The 16794-nt window shown below is 41.6% G+C and overlaps 2 protein-coding genes across 2 annotated transcripts in view; both read right to left on the bottom strand.

Annotated features, from left to right (window-relative positions):
• LOC139025075 (zinc finger protein 180-like) overlaps window positions 1-16794 on the bottom strand; it is a 47551-nt gene that overhangs the window by 29230 nt on the left and 1527 nt on the right. The window contains exon 2 of the mRNA XM_070440109.1: window positions 14812-14908. Coding sequence (XP_070296210.1) covers window positions 14812-14908 — 97 coding nt within the window. The remainder of the gene's footprint in view (window positions 1-14811; window positions 14909-16794) is intronic.
• Window positions 6356-9119, bottom strand: LOC139025071 (zinc finger protein 678-like). Its single transcript, XM_070440108.1, has 2 exons — window positions 9104-9119; window positions 6356-7066 (listed from the first exon to the last, which is right to left on the bottom strand). The coding sequence occupies exons 1-2, from the start codon at window positions 9117-9119 to the stop codon at window positions 6381-6383; spliced, it is 702 nt and encodes a 233-aa protein (XP_070296209.1). The 3' UTR covers window positions 6356-6380.

The raw sequence follows: 16794 nt of genomic DNA, 5'->3' as shown, positions 1-16794 counted from the left end.
CCCTGTGCTTCCCTCTGCTGGTCTTATTAGGTTCTTTCCCTCTTTCTATCCCTCTCTCTCCCCTCCCTCTCTCCCTCTCTCCGCTCTCTCTCTCTATCGCTCCGTTCCTGCTCCCAGCTGTTTCTCATTCTCCTAACGACCTCATTTACTCTTTCACACCTGTCCCCTATTTTGCCTCTGATTAGAGTCCCTATTTCTCCCTCTGTTTTCCGCTTCTGTCCTTGTCGGATTCTTGTTTGATGTTTGCCGTTCTGTGTCCTTGTTCCGCCCTGTCGTGTTTTGCCTCTTCAGATGCTGCGTGTGAGCAGGTGTCTATTGTCAGCTACGGCCTGTGCCTTCCTGAAGCGACCTGCAGTCTGTGGTCGCGTCTCCTGTCGTTCCTCTCTACTGACGAGAGGATTTCAGTTTCCTGTTTTGGATTTACCTTGATAATATCCAGGAGAATCATTATTTGTTTAATACTGGAATAAAGACTCTGTTTCTATTACGTCGCTTTTGGGTCCTCATTCACCAGCATAACAGAGAACAGCTTTATAAGGTTTCTCTCCTGTGTTTGTTCTCTGGTGCTGAGTCAGAATGCTAGATGTAGTAAAAACTCTTCCCACATTGACCACAGCTATAAGGTTTCTCTCCTGTGTGTATTCTCTGGTGTGGATCAGAATGCTAATGTGCTTCCCACATTGATCACAGCTATAAGGTTTGTCTCCTGTGTGGTTTCTCTGATGAATTTTAATGCCTGCTGAGAAGGTGAATCTCTTCCCACAGTCAGAGCAGCAGTGAGTTCTCTTCCCTGTGGATCTCTGCAGGTGTTTCTTGAGGTGTTCTGATCTGGAGAGACTCTTCTCTGCCTCGTCAGCATCATGAGGTTGTTGAGGCTCCCCAGAGGATCCACGATAGTCACGTCTCTCACGTCTCTTGTTTTCACATTAGTTGTAACATCTAAGATTAGAAACTAGAAATAAGTTATTAATGTTGTTGAAACTCTAAGCAGTGTGCCAGGCGACTTTTGGTCTCCAATATAGGCCCCTTTCTGTGTTTGCTAAAATTGCGGCACGAGGGCAATGCACATGCAATTTGATTGCAGAAACTCCTCCCTGCTAATGAGGAAATCGATAGTTATGGATGTACTATATCTGCCTGGAGCAAAAATGGTGAGCAAAGATTTTAGTTTTTCACAATGTATTCTGAATAGTGGAAACTCAGGGGAGTAACCTCCATTTCCAGGTTGCTTATGAGTGCATTTCACACTACTTTGGATTATAATTGTAAGGCTCATTTGAATGTCCTCTGTTTATTATAATGTTTGCTACAGTATTAAGAATTATGTGTAATTATTGAAGAACCGCGTTAATGACAGTATCCATTTGGGTGTTGTCAATAAAGTTAAGATTTTATTTAATATTTTTTGGGGCATTGGTGACAAAACGGATGGCATTGTGAAAGACTCCATCCAGTTTGCTGAGTAGAGTGTTGGATGCTATTTTGTAAATGACATCGCCGAAGTCAAGGATCGGTAGGATGGTCAGTTTTACGAGGGTATGTTTGGCAGCGTGAGTGAAGGAGGCTTTGTTGCAAAATAGGAAGCCAATTCTAGATTTAATTTTGGATTGGAGATGCTTAATGTGAATCTGGAAGGAGAGTTTACAGTCTAACCAGACACCTAGGTATTTGTAGTTGTCCACATATTCCACACATAAGTCAGAACCGTCCAGAGTATGATGCTAGTCGGGCATGCATTTAGTTTTACTAGCGTGTAAGAGCAGTTGGAGGCCACCGGAGGAGTGTTGTATGGCATTGAAGCTCGTTTGGAGATTTGTTAACACAGTGTCGAAAGAAGGGCCTAAGAATTAAACCCTGTGGTAGCTTCCGGACAACAGGCCAGGTCGACGAAGACGGCTGCACAATACTGTTTTTTATCGATGGTGGTTATGATATCGTTTAGTACCTTGAGCGTGGCTGAGGTGCACCCATAACCAGCTCGGAAACCGGATTGCACAGCGGAGAAGGTATGGTGGGATTCGAAATGGTCAGTGATCTGTTTATTAACTTGGCTTTCGAAGACTTTAGAAAATGCAGAACAGGATGGATATAGGTCTGTAACAGTTTGGGTCTAGAGTGTCACCCCCTTTGAAGAGGGGGATGACCACGGAAGCTTTCAAATCTTTAGGAATCTCGGACGATACGAAAAAGAGGTTGAACAGACTAGTAATAGGGGTTGCAACAATGGCGGCGGATCATTTTAGAAAGAGGGTCCAGATTGCCTAGCCCAGCTGATTTGTACGGGTCCAGGTTTTACAGCTTTTTCAGAACCTCAGCTATCTGGATTTGGGTGAAGGAGAAGCTGGGGACACACAGGGCCTGGGTTAACCTCTACATCACCCGAGGAACAGAGGAGTAGGATAAGGGTACGGCTAAAGGCTATCAGAACTGGTCATCTAGTGCGTTGGGAACAGAGAATAAAAGGAGCAGATTTCTGGCCGTGGTAGGATAGATTCAAGGCATAATGTACAGACAGGGGTATGGTAGGGTGCGGGTACAGTAGAGGTAAACCTAAGCATTTAGTGACGATAACAGAGGTTGCATCTCTGGAGGCGGGAGGTGTGGGAGGTGAGACAAGAGTTCCCTGAGGCATGTTGAGTGGGACTAGGGTCTCCGCAGTATAATAAAACAATGATAACTACCCTAAACAACAGTATACAAGGCATATTGACATTAGAGAGAAATAAAGCGAGGCATAAAGCAATCGCAGGTGTTGATTGGGAGAGCTAGCTAAGACAACAACGGGTAAGACAACAACAACAGGTAAAATGGCAATGAATGGGCAGAGAGGGTCAGTCAACTACACACAGGGCCTGAGTTCGAGGCTGGGGCCGACAGATAAACAAAATGGAGTACCGTGATTAATGAACAGTCCAGCAGGCATCAGCTATGTAGCCAAGTGATCATAGGGTCCAGTGAACAGCAATATATGAACCAGGGAAGCCGTTAGGTAGTCATTACTATGCTAGCTACTAGCTACTTAGCTACTATAGCCAATCCGGTGCAAAGGTCCAGAGCTTACGGCAGGAATCCAGTGATGTAGTGGCTTCTAGTCGTCTTAGTGAACTGTCTGGGAGGCATCAGCTGTGTAGCTGTGTGATCATAGGGTCCACTGAGCAGGCTGGGAGATGGGCCTGGCTCAAGGCTAGCTTCGAGGCTGGGCCACTCGGTAGCAGCTAGCTAGCTGCAATTATCTGGTGTAATGGTCCAGAGCTTACGGCAGGAATATGGTGATGTAGTGGAGAAAAACAGTCCAATATGCTCAGGGTTGATATATCGCGCTGAGCAGACTGGCAGGTATTATCCAGGCTAAAAGCAGCTGGTCTCTTAGCTAAAAAGGTAAAGACCACTAGCAGTGGCCAACAATGACTAAATAGCTAGTAGCTAATTAGCTGGTTAGCTTCTGATGGCTAGCTGCTGATGGAGGTTCTAACTATAAGGTCTAAAAAATAGCAGNAACAATGACTAAATAGCTAGTAGCTAATTAGCTGGTTAGCTTCTGATGGCTAGCTGCTGATGGAGGTTCTAACTATAAGGTCTAAAAAATAGCAGATCCGTATCACACTGGGTGAGGCGGGTTGCCGGAAGGTATATTTAATTTACACCCTTTCAGTCGGTCAACTTCGGTAAAACATACTATGGGAAAATACAATCATTATTAAAACACAAAGGTGTGTCTATATATGGAAAAATACAAACAACATTTTAACCAATCGATTGGTAGAATGAACAGACGACTCTTATTTATTTTAGGTGGGGACAGCACTAAAACATGATTTAGGGGCTCCTGAGTGGCGGTCTAAGACAATGCATCTCAGTGCTTGAGGCGTCACTACAGACGCCCCGGATGGAGCCTACAACCGGCCGTGATTGGGAGTTAAATAAAGGTTACATTTTAAATTAAATAAAACAGAGTCCATTCAAAAAGTTCAGACCCCTTCCCTTTTTACACATTTTGTTACGTTACAGGTTTATTTTAAAATGGATTTAAACAAATAGAATCCTCATTAATCTCCACACAATAATGACAAAGTGGAGACAGGTAAAAAACAGAAATAACTTATTTACATACTTATTCAGACCCTTTACTATGAGACTCGAAATTGAGCTCAGATGCATCCTGATTCCACAAATCATCCTTGAGATGTTTCTACAACTTGATTGGAGTCCACCTGTGGTAAATTCAATTGATTGGACATGATTTGGAAAGGCACACACCTGTCTATATAAAGTCCCACAGGTAACAGTGGATGTCAGTGCAAAAACCAAGCAATGAGGTCAAAGGAATTGTCTATAGAGCTCTGAGACAGGATTGTGTCGGGGCACAGATCTGGGGAAGGGTACCAAAACATTTCTGCAGCATTGAAGGTCCCCAAGAACACAGTAGCTTCCATCATTCTTAAATGGAAGAAGTTTGGAACCACCAAGACTCTTCCAAGAGCTGGCTTCCCGGCTAAACTGCGCAATCAGGGGAGCTCTGACAGGTGTAATCATACACAATATGATTTCATGTGGCATAAACAAAAACACAAATTCTCAGTCAAAAATAGAAGTCAGAAAACAGCCTTTCTATTCTCTCATTTTATTTCAGGTTCTCTGAATGTTCTTCCACACAGAGAGCAGTGGTAGGACTTTTATTGTTTGTGTCCTCTTATGCTCCTTCAGGCTCCCTGACCAGGTAAAACCCTTTCCAGACTGGGAGCATTGGAAAGGTTTTTCTCCTCTGTATCCTCTCATGAGCTATAATAGCATATAAATATCATGAAATCACAAGTCCAATACAGCAAATGAAAGATAAACATCTTGTGAATCCAGCCAACATGTCCGATTTTTAAAATGTTTTACAACGAAAACACAACGTATATTTATGTTAGCTCACCACAATAGCCCAACACAAAACGGCATTTTTTCACCGCAAAGGTAGCTTTCACAAAACCCACAAATAGAGATAAAATGAATCACTAACTTTGAACAACTCATCAGATGACAGTCTTATAACATCATGTTACACAATACATTTATGTTTGTTCGAAAATGTGCATATTATAGCTATAAATCCTGGTTTTACATTGCAACCATGGTCACAAATGGCATCAAAACTGCAGAATAATTACAGAGAGCAACGTGAAATACCTAATATCATCATAAACATTTATGAAAAATACATGGTGTACAGCAAATGAAAGATAAACACCTTGTGATCCAGCCAATATTTCCGATTTTTAAGTGTTTTATACCGAAAACACAACATATATTTATGTTAGCTCACCACAATATCCAAAAAACACACCGCCATTTTCCACTGCAAAGGTAGCTTTCACAAAACCCACAAATAGAGATAAAATGAATCACTAACCTTTGAAACACTTCATCAGATGACAGTCTGACCAAAAAACTGAACATAAACTTGCTGAAAAATACATGTTGTACAGCAAATGAAAGATAAACTGGTTCTTAATGCAACGCTGTGTTAGATTTAAAAAAATAACTTTAGTACAAAGCACAGCATGCAATAATCTGAGACAGCGCCCAGCCATTCTCCGCCATGTTGAGCCAACATATTCCACAAAAATACGAATAACATCATAAAATTCTCTTACCTTTGATGATCTTTCATCAGAATGCAGTGCAAGGAGTCCTAGTTCCACAATAAATCGTTGTTTGTTTTAGAATGTCCATTTCTTCTGTCGAATTAGCAACTTTGGCTAGCATGGTGGAGCTCAAGTGTCCATCAACGTTTGGCGCATGGAACGAAAAATTCTAAAACTGATAATAAAAGCGAATAAACTGGTCAAACTCAGTTGAGAATCCATCTTTAGTATGTTTTTCTCGTATGTATCCAATAACGTCCAAGACTGAGCATTTCGTCGTGTCTACCTAACGCATTGCAGAAAATGATATGGTGCTTCCAGGTGCGCAGCAAAATACTGCCAATATAGCGGACCTGTCACTCCAAAAGCTCTCATTCGGTCTCACATCAAGCTAGACACCCCATTCAACATTCTACTGCCTGTTGACATCTAGTGGAAGGCGTATGAAGTGCATACAGATCCATAATACAAGGCAATTGAATAGGCAAGGCCTTACACAGAGACCCATTTTCAGAATTTTCATTCCTGTTTGGAAGTTTGCTGCCAAATGAGTTCTGTTTTACTCACAGATATAATTCAAACAGTTTTAGAAACTTCAGATTGTTTTCTATCCAATAGTAATAATATGCATATCGTATGATCTAGAACAGAGTACGAGGCCGTTTAATTTGGGCACAATTTTTTCCCAAAGTGGAAATGGCGCCCCCTATTAAGAAGTTTTTAAGGTCCGCCATTCATGAAAAAATATTTTTACACTGGGAGCAGAAAATGCTTTTCTCCTGTGTGTATTCTCTCATGCCTTTTCAGGTTAGTTAACATTGTAAAACTATTTTCACACTGGGAACATTGGTAAGGCTTTTCTCCTGTGTGTATCCTCTCATGAGCTTTCAGGTGCCCTATCTGAGTAAAACTCTTTCCACACTTGGAACATTGGAAAGGCTTTTCTCCTGTGTGTATCCTCTCATGGGCTTGTAGGTCCCATAACTGAATAAAACTCATCCCACAGTGGGAACATTGGCAAGGCTTTTCTCCTGTGTGTATTCTCTCATGTTCCTTTAATTGCCCTATCTTAGTAAAACTCTTTCCACACTGAGAACATTGGAAAGGCTTTTCTCCTGTGTGTTTCCTCTTATGAGCTTGTAGGTCCCCATCCTGATTAAAACTCATTCCACATTGGGAACAGTGATAAGGCTTTTCTCCTGTGTGTATTCTCTCGTGCCTTTTCAGGTTAGCTAACATGGTAAAACTCGTTCCACACTGGGAGCATTGTAAAGGCTTTTCTCCAGTGTGTGTCCTCTCATGCAGTTTTAGGTTCCCTAACCAGCAAAAACTATTTTCACAGTGGGAGCAGTGGTGTTGTCTCGCTGGTTTGGGCGTCTCAGGGTCTGGTTCCCCTGAAGGACTCTTCCCACTGTCAGAGTGAGAGTTTGGTATCTCTCCAGCCAAAGACAAACAGAGTATCTCGTTAACCAGAGACCTGAATGAAACCTCCACATGATAAAACTGTCTTCCTATGAGGTTTAATCTAAACTAGATCCCTCAATAAAAGAGCAGAACTGGTCATCACAGAGTGGATGTAGTGCTTTGTAAGCTGGGTAAATCCATTTGAATTTAATACATTTTTGACAGCATCCCTTTTAATAAAAAAAAGCTTTCCTTACATGTTTGACTATTGAAGAAGTGGTAAGAAAGTGACTTCATGTAACTGAATGTAAAAACATTCATGAGATATACAGTAGCAGTCAACAGTTTGGACACACCTACACATTCAAGGGTTATAATTATTGGTTTGACCATTTTCTACATTATAGAGTAATAGTGAAGATATCAAAACTATGGAATAACACACATGGAATCATGTAGTAACCAAAAAAGTGGTAAACAATTCAAAATATATTTGAGATTTTTTACTTTTTCCACCCTTTGCCTTGATGACAGCTTTGCACTCTTGGCATTCTCTCAACCAGCTTCACCTGAAATGCTTTTCCAACAGTCTTGAAGGAGTTCCCAAATATGCTGAGCACTTGTTGGCTGCTTTTCCTTCACTCTGCGGTCCAACTCATCCCAAACCATCTCAATTGGGTTGAAATTGAGGTCGGGTGATTGTGGAGGCCAGGTCATCTGATGCAGCACTCCATCACTCTCCTTCTTGGTCAAATAGCCTTTACACAGCCTGGAGGTGTGTTGGGTCATTGACCTGTTTAAAAACAAATGATAGTCCCACTAAGCACAAACCAGATGGGATGGCGTATCGCTTCAGAATGCTGTGGTAGCCAGACAGGTGTGTGCCTTTCCAAATCACGTCCAATCAATTGAATTTACCACAGGTGGACTCCAATCAAGCTGTAGAAACATCTCAACGATGATCTATGGAAACAGTATGCACACCTGAGCTCAATTTCGAGTCTCATAGCAAAGGGTCTGAATACTTATCTAAATAAGGTATACCGTTTTTTTTATTTTATAAATGTGACACACAGATTTCTCCAAACCTATTTTCTCTTTGTCATTATGGGGTATTGTGTGTAGACTGATTAGGATTTGTATTTATTTAATCCATTGTAGCTGTAACGTAACAAAATGTGGAATGATTTGAGTGCCAAAAAAAGGGGTTAAAGACATGTATCTCTCAGATATAGGACAGACAGTTCAGAACAAACTTCCTTTAGATGTTTTGGGGGAAACACTGTTACTATGGTTACTGTTGTTCCATGTTGTGAATGTTATGCAATGCATGTTAGTATGGGTTATAGCAGTATGGCCAAATAATGTAAAAGACTGTAAAACTATCATTTAGATCTGATGATCGGTAGGACAAGGACATCCTCAGACAGGGCTTAGACTAATGGGTTGAAACTATAATTTCGATCTTATTATCGGTGGGACAAGGACATCCAAGCCGGCCAAACCCTCCCCTATCCCGGACGACGCTGGGCCAATTGTGTGCCGCCTCATGGGTCTCCCGGTTGCGGCCGGCTGCGACACAGTCCGGGATCGAACCCGGATCTGTAGTGCGATGCAGAGCTGTGCCACTCGGGAGGCTGTTGATACCTAGCACTACCTATTATGCTTGCTAGCACCACTCGGGAGGCTGTTGATACCTTGCACTACCTATTATGCTTGCTAGCACCACTCGGGAGGCTGTTGATACCTAGCACTACATATTATACTTGCTAGCACCACACGAAAGCGAAGCTAGCGTGGTTATCCACATGTTTTACCAATAGTACAAACGCCCCGTTACCTGCAAGCTCTTCCTCAACAACAATGCAGTATTCAATATCAAAAGTAAAGATTTTTTTTTTTAAATGCAGGGACCCAAGACTAAAGATTCTATTTTAACAAACCGAACATAAATCTTATCAAACTCGTGTGGTGCAGCTGAGTTGTGGGTGTCAGAAATAATGTAGCTATTTTTACAGCAGGAATTCTGATAAATAAGTTGTAGCTGTGACGAGGGCTTAACCTCTCACTGGCCAATGAAAACATGTTCCCAACCATTTCATGTGGTTGCATCAAGTTGTGTATTTGATGTTGTGTTGTCATAACCTCCGGGAGGAGAGCATGGATGTTTATCCTGGGAGATTCCATGCCAGCGGAGCCTGGAAATATTTGTCAGAACAATCCGAGATATCAAAAATATTTTCANGGGAGGAGAGCATGGATGTTTATCCTGGGAGATTCCATGCCAGCGGAGCCTGGAAATATTTGTCAGAACAATCCGAGATATCAAAAATATTTTCAGGCTAGGCTGCTGTGTGTGTGAATGCGTAATGTGTGGATAGTCAAGAAGCTCCCGACGAACAGTTTTTGTGCTGACATTGCTTCCTGAGGCAGTTAAGAACTTGGTAGTGAGTGTTGCAACCGAGGATAAACGATTTTTATGTGCTACGCGCTTCAGCACTCAGCCGTCCCGTTCTGTAAGCTTGTGTGGCCTACCACTTCGCGGCTGAGCCATTGTTGCTCCTAGACGGTTTCATTTCACAATAACAGCACTTACAGTTGACCGGGGCAGCTCAAGTAGGGCAGAAATTTGACAAACTGACTTGTTGGAAAGGTGGCATCCTATGACGGTGCCACGTTGAAAGTCACTGAGGTCTTCAGTCAGGCCATTCTACTGTCAATGTTTGTCTATGGAGATTGCATGGTTGTGTGCTTGATTTTATACACCTGTCAGCAATGGGTGTGGCTGATTTAGCCGAATGTAAACTTAAGTTAACAAAAAAATGTATTGGTTCTGCAATGTTGAAAATCCTATAAGGTGTGGAGACCATCAATTTCAACTTATTTTAGACGAAATAGGTCATTATTTAAGAAAAGTGCAATGGTGCCAATATGTTTGTCTGCAACTGTATCCAATTAAATTAATTTAACAATATTCAAATCATATATCAAATCCAATTCAAGAGGTTTCAAGGCTGGAATCAAGAAATGCAAAATTCCATTAATCTATATTACAACTTAATAGACTATCAAATCAAACTTTATTAGTCACATGCGCAAATACAACAGGTGTAGACCTGACAGTGAAATCCTTACGTAAAGCCCTAACCAACAGGTGTAGACCTGACAGTGAAATACTTACTTACAAGCCTAACAACAGGTGTAGACCTGACAGTGAAATACTTACTTACAAGCCCTAACCACAGGTGTAGACTGAAGTGAAATACTTACTTACAGCCCTAACAGCAATGCAGTTTAAAAATAAAAAAATACAAATAAGAAATCAAAGTAACAAGCTGCTCACTACGGAAACAGGAGATAGACTCCTGTTACTATACTGTGGTACTGTATAGACTAGACTCTGTTACTATACTGTGGTACTGTCTAGACTAGACTCCTGTTACTATACTGTGGTACTGTCTAGACTAGACTCTGTTACTATACTGTGGTACTGTATAGACTAGACTCCTGTTACTATACTGTGGTAATGTATAGCTAGACTCCTGTTACTATACTGTGGTAATGTATAGACTAGAGTCCTGTTACTATACTGTGGTACTGTATAGACTAGACTCCTGTTACTATACTGTGGTACTGTATAGACTAGACTCCTGTTACTATACTGTGGTAATGTGTAGACTAGAGTCCTGTACAGAAACAGGAGATAGGCTCCTGTTACTATGAGCTGTTCTGGATTAGACAAGCCAAGGCTCCTGTTACTATGAGCTGTTCTGGATTAGACAAGCCAAGGCTCCTGTTACTATGAGCTGTTCTGGATCAGACAAGTCAAGGCTCCTGCAAGACTACTTACTTACTATCGTGGAAAATTACAAACTTTGTTATGCACCTGCGCTGTATGAGCCTGAAACCTGTACATTGTATACAAATATCAAGTTTATATCATTTTTTTTAAATCTCATTTTAGAAACGAAACAAACATTTTTTTAAGTAAACCTATTTTGTTTTAGACTTCATATAAACAATATGATTTCATGTGGTATGTACAAAAACACAAATTCTCAGTCAGAAACACAAGTCAGAACACAGCCTCTCTATTCTCTCATGTGCTTTCAGGTCCTCTGACTGGGAAAATGTATTTCCACAATGAGAGCAGTGGTATGTCTTCTCCTCCTGTGTGTGTCCTCTCATGCCTTGTCAGACCCCCTAACTTTGTAAAACTCTTTCCACACAGGGACCAATGGTAAGGCTTTTCTTGTGGGTATGTCCTCTCATGCTGTTTCAGGTTCACTAAACCCCTAAAAATCTTTACACACTGAGATCATTGGTAAGTCTTCTCAACTGTGTGTGTCCTCTCGTGCCGATTTAGGTTCCATAACAGGGTAAAAGTCATTCCACATTTGGAGCAGTGGTAAGGCTCCTCTCCAGAGTGTATTCTCTTATGTAAAATTCTTTCCACAGTGGTAGCAGTGATATCCTCCTGTTGCTTTGGGCATCTCTGGGTCTGATTCCCATGAAGGACTCTTCCCGCTGTCAGAGGGAGAGTCTGGTCTCTCTCCTGCCAAATACAAGTGTATCTAGTTACTTAGTTGTCTACTGTGCTGTACTGTGTGGCCAAACTTGTGAAACATATAAGTCTATGATTGGTTAAGATTTGGTCTTGTTTGGGGGAGTTCATTAAAATAATAGCCAGTGTGAAAAACAGTGGTCACCAAGGCATTCCTAGTCAATCATCAAACATTTCTGTAAAAACCCAATGTGTTTTCCGTTTGCTGCAGCAGAATTCTTAAAGTTTGCGAATTTAGCAGTAAAAAAATATATATTTTCAAATATTAGTTTGATGAGCCCGGCCTACAAGACCCAGTTTTATCACTGCCCTCTCCGGAGACTGAAAGCCCAGAGACTTGCACTTTGCCTGGGTGTGCGGTTTTGTCTGGGGGCGCTAAAATGAACATTCGAGGCCATCAAGCTACTATGCTCGGAGATAGTTTTAATTTCAACTGGGGTAGTGGCTACGATTCAGACCTGAATAGAAGAGGTTTCTGATACTTTCAAAGCAGATTGAACTAATCTGTGAAACGAGACAGTGCCTGTTATTGCCTCACTCAAAACAACAGCTCCACACCATGATGATTGCAGCACTTTACACCTGACGACCTCTCTGGAGGCTGACGTGAATCGCTGAGGATCTGATAAAGGTGCAGGAGAGCTGTGTGAGCTTAGAGGGATTTTCTCACCGTAATATCCTGAGACTCGTATCGGTCCCAGAATCAGCGGAAATGCCTCAAACCACAGATTTAGTCTCCGGGCTGCTGAAGGATGAGAAGCCCCTGATTGATCGTGGCATCGGTGACTGTGTCCAAGGCCCCGGGACGGTGAGAAAGGCCCCGTGACATTCTTCCAGTGCACTTATTCCACCCTACCCTACTGTCTCCAGGCAGCAAGCAGCTTTCAGGGACAGAGCTTCTATATCCACCAGGACTACTCCCCCACTGTCTCCAAGCAGTGAGCAGCTTTCAGGCAGGTCAAACGACTGCTACGGGCCCATCCAGGTGTGAAGTACGGACTGTGATTCCCAGCCCGCCTGTAGCTTTCTCATTATGATAAAGACGACACCTTTGACTCTCCGGATGCGGCTATGGCTCACATTCAATACCACATCAAGAAGTCTTTTAACTTGCTCATAGAACAGCAACGGAGGCTTGCAAACGGTGGATAGTAAGTATCCCACCATTGGTATAACTATGAATAGTTATAACTGTAGTATCCAGTATAGTTTGGGAGTAGGTGAAACCACTCAGGCTTATTTGATGTGATCTAATGTTTTGATCATCTAGTTTACTTGCCTTACAAGAATTCAGTCACCAAATGGGGTTACGTAATTCCTTTGTTTATATACCGTCTCATTCACTTAAAAATATTTGGTTATTTGTTTACAGCATTCCTGTCTCAACCCAGTACACAGTAAACGTGCCGAGGTTCTAATGTTGCCAAGGAGACACATTTTAGTCCTAATGTTGCCGTTCTGTTATTCTTTTCAGCTTCTTTTTCTAAGCATCTTATATTACTCTGAGACTAGTTATCCTGGGATCTTTAATTACTCTGAGACTAGTTATCCTGGGATCTTACATGACTCTGAGACTAGTTCTCCTGGGATCTTACATTACTCTGAGACTAGTTATCCTGGGATCTAACATTACTCTGAGACTAGTTATCCTGGGGAATAGTTTCAATACATTTGCAAAAAACCTAAACCTGTTTTTGCTTTGGCATTATGGGGTATTGTGATGTCATTATGGGGTATTGTGATGTCATTATGGGGTATTGTGATGTCATTAAGGGGTATTGTGATACATTTCAGAATAAAGGGATGCACCGATATTACATTTTTGGCCATTACCGATATCCAATATTTTCCTTGCCCCAAAAAACGATACCGATAACCAATTTTCAAAATTTTAGAGGCCTTTTAAGCATTCTAGTACAGCATTCTAATAGTTAACACGGACGCAGCGGTCTAAGCCACTGCATCTCAGTGCAAGAGGTGTCACTACAGTCCCTGGTTCGAATCCAGGCTGTATCACATCCGGCCGGGATTGGGTGTCCCACAGTAGTTGTCTGTTATTGGTGTAGAGAGGACGACAAAGGAGAGGGATCCCACATGTGGATAGGAAGATACAAATTATCAATATTACTGGAAAATATTAATTTAAAATCCAGAAATTTTACAACTTTAGCTCTCTAGGTCAAGCCAGTAGGCTACAGTAGGTTGTATCCAAGTGGTTTTATCTATCTAGGTCATGCCAGTAGACTACAGTAGGTTGTATATCTCTAGGTCATGCCAGTAGGCTACAGTAGGTTGTATCTCTCTAGGTCATGCCAGTAGGCTACAGTTGGTTGTATCCAAGTGGMTATATCTCTCTAGGTCATGCCAGTAGGTTACAGTAGGTTGTAACTCTCTAGGTCATGCCACTAGGTTACAGTAGGTTGTATCTCTCTAGGTCATGCCAGTAGGTTACAGTAGGTTGTATCTCTCTAGGACATGCCAGTAGGTTACAGTAGGTTGTATCCAAGTGGAAACAATTATCAACCCAAAGTGGAAAATGTCGAATTTGGTCAACAACAAAATGAATGGCTTATTTGCTACATGAGGTTTACTTGATCTAACAGAAGTTTCGTAATGCTTAAGTTGTTATGTGGACACGTGACATACCGACAACTTTGATAAAAACACTATAGGAGTTGTCTCCAGATCGCTATGCATATTCATGCTAGTAGCTTAGCATCTCTCTCCATTGAATACAGGCGGTTGACGTCAACAACCCTCATAGAATATAAACAATAGATTACAATAATAAGATGAATATACCAATCCAAATAAAGGATAGGCGGGAGATAGACAACCCGCAGTGCCGCTTTGTGGACAACAACTCTCCTTGTTAGAGCAGAGAGACATCTTGTCAGTATATCCATAATCTTTGGTGTAGCCAACCCAACTCTCACATGGCACTATTGGGGGGCACGGTGTGTAGTAAAACATCACTACATGAAAATTACTACATGCAGTGCCCCTCAGTCTGCGGTCAGCAGATAGACCCTTCTCAAATATATATGTTAAGTCACTTTTTGGAAACAGAACGGAGAAAACAAGGGGTAGCTTGCTCTCTAGTCGTCTGATTCTAGACATATCAGTCATCATCCTGGGGCCCTCCGTTGAAGAGGTATTGACGGGCCAACTCCGAATATCCAAAGTTAAAAACACATTTAAGGCGGTACTTACTGGTGTTAATCAGATCTCCTATCTCCACCTCTTCATCTTTCAATGTGACAGTAATCTCCCCTTCCTTCTTCACTCCAAAAACCGCATCCTCCTCTTTCTAACAAGCTACCGAGGTGATTGACGAGTGTTTATGAAGAACCGTCCACTAGATTATACGTCACGTTAGCAGCATCGCCTGAAAGACACACATCGCTGTCTGCTGACTGGAGTGGGAAACGCAGTTGAGGATCATATTTTATTTTCAGACAAAGATTCTTTTAAATGGATTTAATTAAATAATACTATTATATTGAGACATACAAAGACAGGAATGTGTTGATCGATTAGTGCGAATAAAAATGTTTACTACAGCACATTTAAGGCAGTTTCATTAAGTCAAACTAAATCTAAATAAGTAGCTAGCTACTGTAGGTCTATACTGCTCCTACATGGTGTACCAATACATCATGTAGATGTATATAATGAACAGACTAGGTCTATACTGCTCCTACATGGTGTAACAATACATCATGTAGATGTATATATTGAGAGCAGAACCTAGGTCTATACTGCTCCTACACGTTGTAACAATACATCATGTAGATGTATATAATGAACAGACTAGGTCCATACTGCCTCTACATTTTTGTATTTTTATTTATTTCACCTTTATTTATTTAACAAGTAGGCCAGTTGAGAACAAGTTCTCATTTACAACTGTGACCTGGCCAAGATAAAGCAAAGCAGTGCGACAAAACCAACAACACAGAGTTACACATAAACAAACGTTCAGTCAACAACACAATAGAAGATCAAGATTTTTTTTTTTGTTTAGGAATATTGTGAAACACGATCAATCCACTATTAATGCAGATATTATGGACATTTTCTTTATAACATGTCATTAAATTATAATTGTAGCTCCTTTAATTTAGAGCCAAAATGTAATTGTGTGCCATTGCCCGGCTATTAAAAGGGACAGGCGACTATTTGAGACACAGCCTCAGGAATGTTTGGTCACATGGAATCAAGTGGTCACTAGATGTCTACGGTGCCAAATAGATTGATAGGATGGGGTGTTGGGAGTGTTGAGTGTGTTGATATAACGGTAATAATGTCAAAATTCCACTTTTAACAACCATCAGAATTGGTTAAAAAAAGGTTATGCCTGAGTGGCACAGCGATCTATGGTACTGCATCGCAGTGTTAGAGGTGTCACTATAGACCCGAGTGGTGCAGCAGTCTAAGGTACTGCATCGCAGTGCTAGAGGCGTCACTACACACCCGGGTTCGATCCCGGTCTGTACCACAACCTGCTGTGATCGGGAGTCCCATAGGGCGGCACACAATTGGCCAAGCGTCGTCCGGGTTAGGGGAGGGTTTGGCCGGGGCGGCTTTACTTGGCTCATCGCGCTCTAGCGACTCCTTGTGGCGCCTGCAGGCTGACCTCGGTTGTCAGGTGAACGTTGTTTCCTCCGACATATTGGTGCCGATTCCTTCATGGTTAAGCGTGCGGGTGTGAAGAAACTCGGTTTGGCGGGTCATGTTTCAGAGGATGTATGACTTGACCTTCGCCTTCCCAGCCCGTTGCAAAGATGATACAAGATCGAAATTGGGGAGAAAAAAAGGGGTAAAATGATAAAAAAAGATATTGAAAAAAGGTTGCATTCCAACGTGGCAATAAACAGCAGGCAAAGTGACTGTGTCAGGACAAAGTTAACTCAAACGTTTTACCATTGGAACACTTGATGTAATTAAATCAAACGTTTTACCATTGGAACACTTGATGTAATTAACTCAAACGTTTTACCATTGGAACGCTTGATGTAATTATTATTTTCGGATATAAAGACTACGCTGTATCAACAAAAAACGGATTGCAACTTGCAAAACATCTGGGAAGAAAATTACAGACGGGGGCGTAACAACTTCCAACTTTGTTCGACATTTGAAGCTGCACAAAGAACGGTAAGTCGTGGCTAATATAGCCGACATTTATATACA

Source organism: Salvelinus sp. IW2-2015, unplaced genomic scaffold, assembly GCF_002910315.2.
Source record: "Salvelinus sp. IW2-2015 unplaced genomic scaffold, ASM291031v2 Un_scaffold2232, whole genome shotgun sequence".
Taxonomy (NCBI): Eukaryota; Metazoa; Chordata; class Actinopteri; order Salmoniformes; family Salmonidae; genus Salvelinus; species Salvelinus sp. IW2-2015.
The sequence above is the reverse complement of the archived record's forward strand: the minus strand, read 5'-3'. Positions and strand labels throughout refer to the sequence as shown.